Source organism: Panicum virgatum, chromosome 6K (assembly GCF_016808335.1).
Source record: "Panicum virgatum strain AP13 chromosome 6K, P.virgatum_v5, whole genome shotgun sequence".
Classification (NCBI taxonomy): Eukaryota; Viridiplantae; Streptophyta; class Magnoliopsida; order Poales; family Poaceae; genus Panicum; species Panicum virgatum.
Genome location: NC_053141.1, coordinates 36,944,548 through 36,956,794, shown reverse-complemented (window position 1 = coordinate 36,956,794; position 12,247 = coordinate 36,944,548). Strand labels below are relative to the sequence as shown.

The window sequence follows — 12,247 nt, the reverse complement described above, 5'->3', positions numbered from 1 at the left end:
CGGGCTGCAACTCCAGCCAGCGGTGAGGCTCGGGAACGAGCGCGGAAACAACGCGAACGTGGAAGAACGAGGGGAGCACGAGCAAGAGTGGCTCACTTACAGTCGATTTGAGCCCTTGGATGAAAGAAATGGTGCCCGGACGATGGAGTTCCACGGTGAGGTCTGAGTTTGGGCGAAACTCAGACTGACGGCCGGGGAATCCGGGATTCCCGGTGAGATGGGGGTCGTGGCTGTGGTTGGAGGGGTTGATGGGGAAGCTAGGGAGGTGGGCGAGCTTCGGGTGTGAGGGATTTGGAATCCATGGAGGGGAGCTCGCGGATGTGGTCGACGAACGCGAGATGCTCAAGCTCTGTCCATGGTGGAACGGAGGAAGAAGAAACTGAGCAAGGGAGAGAGAGAGAGAGAGCTTCAGCTGGGTTTGGGGGACTGAACGAGGACGTCCAGGACGTCGAGGATGGCCGGAAAAGAGGGGAGGACTCACCTCTGGGCGGCTGGCGCGTGGTGACGACCGGACCGGCGCTCGGTCTCGGCATGGGCGACGGCGGGTGGCGCCCGCTCGTTGGTTCTAGCCTCTCTTGCACGTATGCCCACCGAGGATGGGTGGCGTGTGTCGCTCGCACACTGGCGCCGACATGGGGCACGCCTCGATGCGTGCTCTGCTCTCCTGAGTGGTGGCAAAATCGGTGTCACCGGTTTGACAAACCGGTAGGACCGGTTTCGGCCAAGTCAAGCCAATTTGACTAAATTTTGGTTCGACTTTGAATTTCCTAAATTGTATTTAGTGATTAATGATCATCTAAATCCTACAAGTGTCTTGTATGACTTCAGGCATCATGGATATATTATATGGTCAACACATTGCTACTTTTATTTCTAGTTGCTACGGAGACTCGTGTGCTATGGTTGTGTTAAGAATTGCTTACCATCACCGTATATGAATCTTACATTATTTATTATTAGTAGCTCGGTATTAAAATAATATTTTTTATCTTTCCTATACTCTTGGTACATCTGGAGATTAGTGGAGCTATCTTCTGATACTTGCTACTTTGTCAAATCATGAATTAATCTATTGCAGTTTAAATAGCTTGTTAAAGTAGTTCACTTGCTGAGATTATTCAATCTCATCCTTGTTTACCCTCCACAGGTTATCCTTTGAGGCTAGCATGAAGGGAAGTGGGTTAGCTGCACACCATACACTTATACATGATCTCATAATGATTTAGTGCATAAGTCTGAGTTTGTTTGATCATGTAGTACTTAAATCATATTTGTACATGATGTAGAGTTGTCTTGATGGAGCATCGCGCTTTTCATATACATTTATCTATTGTTGCTTCCGCGTTGTGCTTGTATATAGGTTTTTGTCGCTGAAATTTTAATTTTCCAGCATTTGGTAGTGTGGAGTGTAGCATCTCAGGGTTGTGTGATATCTGGGGTGTTACATTTAGTTTGCATATCTGGGGTGTTACATTTAGTTTGCACACAATTAGCTTTACGTAGATTCTTTAATATATTGTGAAACACAAATCACGTTTATCTGCCCCCACTCATAAAATTTTTATGGTTCCGCCACTGGCCACAGCTAGCTAGCCATCGCAGGCCTGAAAAAAAATACCAACAAGCAAAAACCTTGGTGAAAAACCATTTTTCACCTGCAGTACGTGCGTGGTGGCCCTCGTACACGCTCTCATTAGATACACTACATAGGTCCTTGAATAATCCAATGATTCCAGGCCGCGACCTTACATGCCCGGCGATGTGTCCCGTGCCCACCATCCGGGCCGTTTAATGAGCGATATGATGGGGTCCATGCACGCCGGCGTACGCGGCCGTGGCCGAGCGATTGGCCGTCCCCATCGCGCTCTCCCTCATGCTCGCCGCGCGACCCAACTTGATCGCATGCCCACACCATGGGACGGGGATCATATCAGAGGAGCGACTCGAGAACGACAGGTGCCGCCAGGCCGTCGTGGTTCGGGCCGCTCCTCGTACAAATAGGGGTGGTAAATGGTCTTGCAATTTAGTTTAGAGAATCTAAAAATTGAGTCTTAAAAAATCGGACTCTAATTTTATATAATTTTAAACTAAAATATTTAGAAGTTATGATCCCAGCTCGGTCCAGGCATCCTCTCGTAGCATCGTGGAACATAACACGGCAACACACTAACAACACATTGTTCAATACGTATACATGTTTTCAAGTTGTTCCCCAAATAGTTAACTAGCGTTCCTTTTTTTTTGAAACAAAAATGTGGCACGGCCCGTGCTTGGCTTTGCTTTGGGATCCGCACCGCGCAGGGCGCAGGACGAATTCTGTGAGCCACGCATATTCCTCGGCGTAGTAGACCCTACAGCGCGGCTCTTGTCGCGACGCGTGACCAAGCTACTCCTAGCTATAGTTACGGGTGCTGATCGAGACACGGTCGGTGGAGCGGACGGGCGGCAGCTGGCACGCGTGCCCGCTCGCATGGCGTCCGCGGCGGCGGCGGCCATGACAAGTCCTCATCCAGGTGACCACCTCCCGGCCTCGCGCCACGCCCTGCACGAGGATTATTAGACCGTGCGTGTGCCAGCTCGCGGCACACCACCTGCCGCGCGGATCCGCCCTGCGGGTCGCCGTCGCGGCCGCTTGCCGGCCGCAGCCGGGAGGGCCGCCGCGCGGTCGGGGTCCCGGTACAGTGGCTTCGTGTGTCCCGTGGCCGCCCCGCCGGCGCCGGCAAGGGAGCTTTGCCCTGCTGCTCCCGCGTGCTGGTCCGAGACCGCGACGGCACATGATCTCCCGTCGGACCCACTCGTACGTGCGCGAACAGCAACCTGGTCCGCCGCCGATGGAGCTGCGTGGCGCGTGGCAGCGACGGGCGACACGCGTGCGCCCCCTTTCCTTTCGTGCGCGCGGGCGTCTCGTGGCCGCACGTGGCGGCGCCGGTCGAAGCGAACGGCGGCGGCGGGCTCGCTGGGGCAGCCGGCCGGCCGGCCGGCGCGAGGCACGAGGAGCTCGGCGGCAACCGGGCAGGCAGTGGAGATCAGGCAGAGGATCCCTCGTGCAGCCCACCCGCACGCGCGCAGGCCACAGTGCCGGCGCTGGCGGCCAGGCACCCGCCAGGCCCTGTGTCCGGCGGCGAGGCGGACGTGACGGGCGCCGCGGGGCCCGCCCCGCCACAGCGCGTCAGCGCCGGTCGGGCGCCTGGGATCCTCTACGGCCAGTCGCCGGTGCCGTACGCGCGCCCCCGCCGCCGCTGTAGCCGCGTTCGTGCATGACGCGGCGCCTGGCCCTGGCCCCGGCCGGTGCGGCGCGACGGTGCCAGCCACCCGGCCGCGGACCACGCGACGCGCCACTGTGCCGGCGTCATGGTACTACGGGAGGACGGGGACGGTGGTGCCGTGCCTCCTCGTGGGGGAACGGGGTTCGTCGTCCAGGCGTTTCACAAGATCCAAAGAGACTTTGCAAATTGCAAATACACGTCATTTCCAGGCGGTAGCCACCAGTGAATACAACAGGGTTTCCAGGAGTGTGTTCTTCAGAGATAATAGCACGAATATATAGCTGCAACTACAAACGGTGGATTACTGACAAGGAGCATACATTTTTTTTCCTGGTTTACCGTTCCAATATTGCTTCCAATCACAGCAAAAAAAAATGCGCAAAATTGCTCGGATTAAGATGCAGCAAAGTCAGTGGTTCAGTGTGCCACTCGCCGACGATTGCTTTCAGATTGCACAGCAGAAAAGAGTTCACTGCAATCATGATCGTGCCTCTTCGGCTTTCTGTACTCTATGGGAGGATCCTTTGGAGGAAACAATTTCCTCTAGGTCTTGTTCAGACAACAGCTTTGTTGAAGGCGAGAATTCTTCGTCGGGAGAAAGCACAGTTTCCAAGTCTGTGGGTTGGACTGAGAAGTGTTCTCCCAGGGCCGTGATGACCCCATCAGTGAAGACCGACCGCGAAGGCAGATACTCCTTCATGCGGCACAAGAAATCTGTGTGATTTCTTGCCTGAAAAGAGAATGAGAGATGCACACTAAGTTGAGAATTGCCAACTGTAAACCTAATCTGTAGAAAATGAGTTATATACTATATCTGACATAGGCCCATTCAAGTGTAAATGTTGTGGACGCTTTCACAGGCGTCCAGTATTTTCGCAAGAAGAAACCGCAGGAGCAGTCGGCTCCTAGTTCCAGTGGCTGAGTTTGTTTATTTGTTGGGTTTGTTTAGCAAGTTGTTAGCGTGATCCACTTTGTTAGGGATTTGTTGGGTCCTCTATGTTATAAAGGGGAGACTAAACATTATTCAGATTAAGCAAGGAATATTTATCCACATAATCTGGTTGTTCAGAGCCTCCTCACGGAGGGCGAGCACGCCATGCGCCTACCTCCTTGTGCTACCTTCTTCTACCTCCGATCTACCACAACATCTTTGGTATCAGTGTCTTACTGATCCTGAGATCGATCCCCTACCCACCATTCCCTTCCCTTTCACCATGAGCGACGACATCTCCGCGGCGGACATCAAGTCCGGCATGGACAAGCTCCTCGCGGAGCTGTCTTCCATCAGGGGCGACTTGTCCACGGTGAAGAACGACATGATCACCATCAAGGGCGACCAGAGCCGACTCTCGGTGGCGGTCAACCGGCTGCAGACCGACAAGTTCCCCTCATCCGGCTCCGGCAAAGGCCCAGTGGACGGCGAGGCACCAGCGTCGCCACCACCACTTCAGCTCTCAGCACCGCTGACCCACAAGCTTCGCTTTCCCAAGTACGACGGCGTCGCCGACCCCCTCGGTTGGCTTCACAAGTGCGAGCAGTTCTTCAGGAAACTGCGCACGCCGGAGGATGAGAAGGTACTGACGGCATCCTTCTACATGGACGGCACGGCCGAGCAGTGGTACTACCGCCTCGAGCAGAACTGCGGCGTTCCGACGTGGCCACAATTTTTGGATCTCGTCAACAAGCGCTTCGGGCCGCCGGTGCGCAGCAACCCGTTCGGCGAGCTGACGCACCTCCGTCGCACGGGCACCGTCCGCGAGTACGAGGACCAGTTCCTGCAACTCTTGGCGCGGTGCGAGCACATCACCGAGCGTCAGCAGATCGACATCTTCACCGCCGGCCTGCGCAACCCCTTGCGCATCAACGTCGAGCTGCAGCGTCCGGACTCCCTGGAGGACGCCATGGGCCTGGCCAGAGCGTTCGAGCGCCGACTGGAGATCGACGAAGACACCCTGCCGCCGGCATCGCGTCCTTCCTCCCGCGCCGCACCGTCGTCCCGTGGATCGCACCCCCCCCCCTCCGTCAGCCTCCACGCGAACACCTCCGCCGGCGATGTCGACTCTGCCTCCCGCGACTCCCCCAGCCCCCACCAAGGGAGCCCCGGCGCCAGGGACACGCTTCAAGCGTCTGTCCCCGAAGGAGATGGCGCGCCGTCGTGTCGAGGGGCTCTGCTTCAACTGCCCCGAGAAATTCACGCCCGGCCACCTCAAGCACTGCACCATGAAGGGGATCTACTTGATGGAGTTGGACGACGACTTAGTCCAGGTCGACGATGCGGACTCAGACGGGGAGCCCGAGATCTCCATGCATGCGCTCACCGGCATTCACGCCGGCGACACCATGCACCTGGTGACCAAGATCGCCGACCGTTCCCTACGTGCCCTCGTGGATTCGGGATCGACACACTCCTTCATCGCCACGAGTGCGGCGTCGCAGCTAGGGCTCGTCTACGAGTCTCGCCCAGGCCTCTCGGTGGGCGTCGCGAACGGCGATCGCGTGCCATGCGCTGGCGTTTGTCGCGCGTTGCCCATCACCATTGACCACAAACGGTCCGACGTCGACCTCTACGTCCTCCCCCTCGACGACTACGACGTTGTTCTCGACTGCTCCTGGTTGAAGACGCTCGGCCCCATTCTCTGGGACTACGACCGCAAGTCGATGGTGTTCTGGAGCAATGGTCACCGCGTCCACTGGCGTGACGCGAGTGCGACGTCTCCAGCCCGCGTGCACGCGATGGGTTAGGCTGACCTGTTGGCTCTGCTCCTGGCGGAGTTCGCGGTTGTGTTCGACGGCCCCAAGCAGCTGCCGCCGGCTCGTCATCTCGACCACCGCATCCATCTACTACCGGCCACAGCGCCCATAGCGGTTCGCCCCTACCGCTACCCACAGTTGTTGAAGGACGAGATCGAACGCCAATGTGAGGAGATGCTGCGTCTGGGCATCATTCGTCCCAGCACATCGGCGTTCTCATCGCCAGTGCTCCTCGTGCGCAAGGACGGGACATGGCGCTTCTGCATCGACTTCCGAGCCCTTAACTCGAAGACCGTCCGTGACATGTTCCCGATCCCTATCGTCGATGAGTTACTGGATGAACTCAAGGGGGCGTGCTTCTTCACCAAGCTCGACCTCGCCAGCGGCTACCATCAAGTCCGGATGCATCCCAACAACATCCACAAGACGGCCATTCGGACGCACCACGGACACTTTGAGTTCGTGGTCATACCGTTCGGGCTGACGAACGCGCCATCCACGTTCCAAGCGTTGATGAACGAGGTGTTGCGTCCCTTCCTGCGCAAATCAGTTCTCGTTTTCTTTGACGATATTTTGATCTACAGCTCCTACACCGAGCATCTTCGCCATGCGCGTGCGGTACTGTCGGTGCTGCGCGAACATTCCCTGTTCCTGAAGCGCGGCAAGTGCTCCTTCGCCGAACGGAGCGTCACGTACCTCGGCCACATCATCTCGGCCGACGGCGTCGCGATAGACCCGTCCAAGATCGAAGCAGTGCAGTCCTGGCCGCAACCGCGTTCCATCAAGGCGCTGCGCGGCTTCCTCGGACTCACAGGCTACTACCGCCGTTTCATCAATGGGTACGGCGCGATCGCGGCACCGCTGACGGCGCTCCTCAAGGAGTCGTTCATCTGGTCTTCCCTCGCCACGGAGGCCTTCGTCAAGCTTAAGAACGCCCTCACGACGGGTCCTGACCTCCAGCTGCCGGACTTCACAACCGGCTTCATCGTCGACTGTGACGCCTTCGGCTCCGGGTTTGGCGCGGTCTTGCACCAAGACGGCGGCCCTATCGCGTTCTTCAGCCGCGCAGTGGCTCCTCACCATGCCAAGCTTGCGGCGTATGAGCGGGAACTCATCGGGCTCGTCAAGGCGGTGCGCCACTGGGTCCCTATCTGTGGGCGCGTTCGTTCACCGTCCGCACGGATCACTTCGCTTCGAAGTACCTACTGGACCAGTGCCTATCGACTATCCCGCAGCACACATGGGTGAGCAAGCTTTTCGGGTACGACTTCACAGTGGAGTTCAAGCCGGGCAAGCAGAACGCGGTGGCCGATGCCTTATCGCGCCGCGATGAGGACATCTCGGTGCGCGCCATCTCCATGCTAGAGCTTGAGCTCTTCGCGGACCTGTGCCGCGAGCTCAGCACACTCCGGGACGCCATCGACAGACGCCACGAGATCGAACGTGGCGAGGCAGGCGCAGCCTGGTCACTAGTGGACGGCTTCATCGTGCACAATGGCCGTCTCTTCGTCCCGGCTTCATCGACACTCTAGCCTCAGATTTTTGGCGACGGCCCATGGCGCGGGCCATGAGGGCGTGCAGAAGACCCTCCATCGCCTGCGCGCCTCCTTCTACAACGCCAATGCCAACAGATTGGTGCGTGAGTTCATTTTGGGGTGCGCCACCTGTCAACGGAACAAGTCAGAGCACTTCACCCGGCAGGACTTCTGCAGCCATTGCCCGTTGCAACGGCGGTGTGGCAAGACATCTCCATGGACTTTGTCGAGGGGTTCCCACGGGTGGGCGGCAAGTCTGTCGTGCTCACCGTCGTCGACCGCCTCTCCAAGTTTGCGCACTTCATCGCGCTGGGCCACCCGTACTCAGCGACATCGGTGGCACGGGCGTTCTTCGACCAGATCGTTCGCCTACACGGCATCCCGTGCTCCATCGTCAGCGACCGCGACACCATCTTCACCAGCACGTTCTGGACGGAGCTCTCCCAGTTGGCTGGCGTCAAGCTGCATCTCAGCTCCGCTTTCCACCCCCAGACTGATGGCCAGTCAGAGGTAACAAATCGGATCCTTGGGGTCTATCTTCGTTGCCTGGCAGGAGATCGCCCTCGCAGCTGGCTCCGGTGGCTGCCCTGGACCGAGTTCTGCTACAACTCGTCGTACCAGTCGGCGTTGTGGGCTACTCCATTCGAGGTCGTCTACGGTCGTCCACCGCCCACCATGGCATCGTACCAGCCCGGTGTCGCCCGCGTCACGGCCTGGACAAGCAACTCGCGGAGCGCGACGTCTTCCTGGCACAGATTCGTGAGCGCCTCCTGCACGCCCAAGATCACATGAAGCAGCACTACGACGCGGCGCACCATGACATCGCGTTCGCGCCAGGAGATTGGGCATGGCTTCGTCTCCACCACCGTACCGCCGCCGGCATCACCGACTCTTCAGCAGCCAAGCTGGCTCCACGATTCTATGGACCGTATCAAGTCCTGGAACGTGTCGGCCCTGTGGCGTACCGGCTTCAGCTCCCTGCCCATGCCAAGATCCACAATGTCTTCCATGTGGTCTTCCTCAAGCGGTTCACCGGTGATGCGCCAGCTGCCGTCGTCCCTCTTCCTCCTATTGTGCATGGCAGGGTGGTTCCGGCGCCATTGGCTCTGAACAACCAGATTATGTCGATAACTATTCCTTGCTTAATCTGAATAATGTTTAGTCTCCCCTTTATAACATAGAGGACCCAACAAATCCCTAACAAAGTGGATCACGCTAACAACTTGCTAAACAAACCCAACAAATAAACAAACTCAGCCACTGGAACTAGGAGCCGACTGCTCCTGCGGTTTCTTCTTCTTGCGAAAATACTGGACGCCTGTGAAAGCGTCCACAACATTCATACACCACCAAGAACATGTGTAATACTGTTTCTGAAATGGGTACAGTTCGTCTACAACAATTTTTAAAATCCAAATAGGGGTTGTTCAACAGTTTGATACCAAACCTACACAGGCAGAGCTCAACATTTTAAAAACCAAATTCAGGTCATTCCCAGCCAAAATCCATGGACATCACGCCATTTCCATGTAAATACAGGTGCAAGAATCAAGACAGTCAACAACCAGTGGTGAAACCAAAATCAGCTTGCAGTATATTACCATCTGGTTCTCAGCAACTTGATTACTGTTCACATTTTCTCAGAAAATTCTTATAGCGAATGAGCTCTATTTCTTCAGGTATATTAATGGAAGTCACATGATAAAACAGTACTGCTCGACTCTGGTATAGACCCAAGTGCAATAGTTTCATCCTATAAAATGTTTCGCTCCACCTTCATATGGAGTCATCACAAAAAGGAAATGGTTAATCAGAAAATCCAGTTTTTGTGTAAAGTGGGTATGCACCAAGGTTTGGCAATCCTTACCATTGCTAGGTGATACTTCCACCAGAAATCAACTAGTGAAGCTAAGTCGCTATTTGGAACAGCTTGACTTTATTGCACTATTTGGGCAATGCTATATCCTCACATCCAGTAATTGATAAAAGGCCAGTCTACTTTATTTCTACCCAGTGCTTTGCTTGACATCGAGATCATCATTCAAGTACAACAATAGAGCGCTTCTAGTAAAACTCATCAAACTTTCCATTGTTCCAGTATTAGTACTGCTAAACCCTTTGGTCTAGCAATCACTCTAGAAACTTTTGCTTACAACAATATTAGTACAACAATAGAGCACTTCCAGTAAAACTCATCAAACTTTGCATGTTTCAGTACTAGTACTGCTAGCAATCACTCTAGAAACTTTTGCTTACACAACACAAATGGATGATTCTTTTTAGTCGAGTACTCACTAATGTTAGTAAAATAAGCCATGATTAATCAACTACCACCAGTTTTTGGACCTTACCAGATCAAGGATTGCAACAACTACTGGTGGTTCACACCAATTAAGGACAAAAGATCACTTCAGATGGTTATGGAAACAAAATTAACATAGACTTGTACAGGCTGTTCAGTGTTTTACAGCTTAATTGCTTAGGAACCAGTGACAATGATAGCATGTGCGCTACTCATTCATGAGTTTCCTACCCAGTTACATCTGCGCAAACATAAATGAAAACTAAAGATGCTCAAATTTGATAATCTGATTGGACATGTCAATAGCTAAACATCATTCTCAATTTCTATCTGCAAGGATGCTGCAAATCAGATCAAGACATAAGCAGTTAGAGTCGTACCAGTCGATATTCAGGTGCACGCTTCGGGATTTTGAGATAATCCATGTTTTTCACATCATAATCCCACAAAAATGATGTGTGATGAACCCAACGATTTTTTGTTATTGACTGAGCATTTCCGCCAAACTTTCGATGACTAAATGCATAGTCTGAAAAAACAAACGCATAACAAGTTAATCTCTTGGACGGTATTGCAGATCTTGAACATAGCAAATCAGTTATTTGGGATACATACTGGTGCCAAGGTAATTTTGTAACAAATTAATTCGAATTTTGAAGGACATTATGTTAATTGAAGGATAATAAACCCTGTCCACTTAATATAATGAAAAATGGCTACAATTCTGATCCATAAAAGATGAATACACTGCATTAAAACATGTCATTTTTGCTCGCTACAAGCAATTCACTGTTAAGCTTGGAAATGGTGAAACTTTGTGCTGATCTTCCATACCATTCTCACGCAGATGAAATTCACCAAATCTGTCGAACACTTTGCCATATAACTGTCCACTCCATGACATGATGTCCCTCGGGAAGGGCTGCAACCCTTCGACGGCACTCTTGTTGCATATGAATGTCACAAACACCGTCCCCTGATCAACAATGACGGTGCCACCTCCACTGAACCTCCGGATGACAGGCACCCGATCCCGGAGGACTGGTTCTATCTCAACAAGCTCTGAGACTCTCCTGCCATCACGACAAGCGAATTAGCAACTTGACAGAGGTCACAAGGGGGAGAATGCAAGACATGATCCATCCTTCCTGGAACAATTTGAGAGGAAGTTAATTTTTTTTTTACCCGGACACGCCCATGACAATGGTGGGGAGCGCCGTGCTGTCGTTGATGATGCACCAGTTGTCCTCTGTGCGGCGCAGGAGCCGCTCCTCCAAGTGCAGCTGCCGCAGGATCGGCGCGCCACTCATGGTGACCAGCCGCATGAGCGGACGAGCCGCGCCGCGCCCAATGGCCGACCCGGTAACGGACATTGTTAGCTGACCGACAAGGTACCGGTCTCAGTGACACATTCCTCGAGCAGGCGGCATGCAGCTCCTCCCGGGTGAGCTTTCAGGCTTCGACGACAGAGGAGGCTAGTGCGGCGGTAGACTCCCTTCCTTCTATTTTATCCAGCGGCAGACCCAGGAATTGAAACTAGGGTAGTCCTAGCAAAAAATTTCGAAGCGTGTGATCCGGTATTATCTAATAGCTAAGTAAAAAAGTCCTATGATGCATTCAATTCAACAAATTAGTTTAGAACTCGAATAATTTACGATATAAAAAAGCTGTAACATCAATAAAACCTTTACATAAATAGAAGATGACAATACTAGTCTAGCCTAATGCTTTTGATATACGCTTCCTGATGGCCATGAAAGTGTGAATTATGTCATCCTCACTTATATTAGAGAAAATTTCACCATCAATAAAAGTGACCAAACAATCATTCATTAACTCATCACTCATGCGATTTCCCATTTAAGTCTTCACTAGATTCCAGAAAATACTTTTTCCACAGTTGCAATTGCCACTGGTAGAATCGATGCCAATTCAAGGACCAAGAACACACAACAACAATACAAATGGATGCACGGAATATTCAATTAGCTACTCAATGTCTGAATTCAGAAACGATACAAATAGAATCAGTACTAAATGGAATCATGGATTAGAGTGAGAGAGAAAGAAGTACGGACCAGCAGTACCAAACACAAGCGCGGACACGTCGGGGCGGCCGGCAGCCGGGCGGGAGGCAGGCAGGCGTGCAGCCGTGGAGGCCCCGAGCCGCGCAGGTGTCAGGGCGCGGCGGGAGCGGGGGAGCAGGAGTCGACGCCCGGCGGGAAGCAGGAGTCGAGGGTCGAGACAGCGCGGCGTGGGGCGGAGGCACAACCTCGTAGGCGATGGTGCCCGGCGCTGACGGTTGGCGGTCGGCGGCCGGCGGTGGGGCGGGGCTCGCCGGGTTGGGAGACGGGAAGTCGTCTGGCCTCTGGCGGCGCGTACGTGGGCTGAGG

At 53.9% G+C, this 12,247-nt stretch overlaps 1 protein-coding gene across 4 annotated transcripts; it reads right to left on the bottom strand.

Moving 5' to 3' along the window:
• Positions 1 to 3,489: 3,489 nt before the first annotated feature.
• LOC120712440 (lipoate-protein ligase LplJ-like) lies at positions 3,490 to 12,227 on the bottom strand. Of its 4 annotated transcripts, XR_005690887.1 has the most exons (6): positions 11,933 to 12,227; positions 11,040 to 11,401; positions 10,689 to 10,927; positions 10,235 to 10,383; positions 9,154 to 9,326; positions 3,859 to 3,996 (listed from the first exon to the last, which is right to left on the bottom strand). XR_005690887.1 is itself a non-coding variant. In XM_039998218.1 (5 exons), the coding sequence occupies exons 2-5, from the start codon at positions 11,225 to 11,227 to the stop codon at positions 3,745 to 3,747; spliced, it is 828 nt and encodes a 275-aa protein (XP_039854152.1). In that variant the 5' UTR covers positions 11,228 to 11,401; positions 11,933 to 12,224; the 3' UTR covers positions 3,490 to 3,744. The 4 variants fall into 4 exon arrangements, 3 of the variants coding, with proteins under 3 accessions (XP_039854152.1, XP_039854154.1, XP_039854153.1); XM_039998218.1 differs by lacking the exon at positions 9,154 to 9,326 and having other exon boundaries at positions 3,490 to 3,996; positions 11,933 to 12,224; XM_039998220.1 differs by lacking the exon at positions 9,154 to 9,326 and having other exon boundaries at positions 3,490 to 3,996; positions 11,040 to 11,390; positions 11,933 to 12,224.
• Between the last annotated feature and the right edge of the window lie 20 nt (positions 12,228 to 12,247).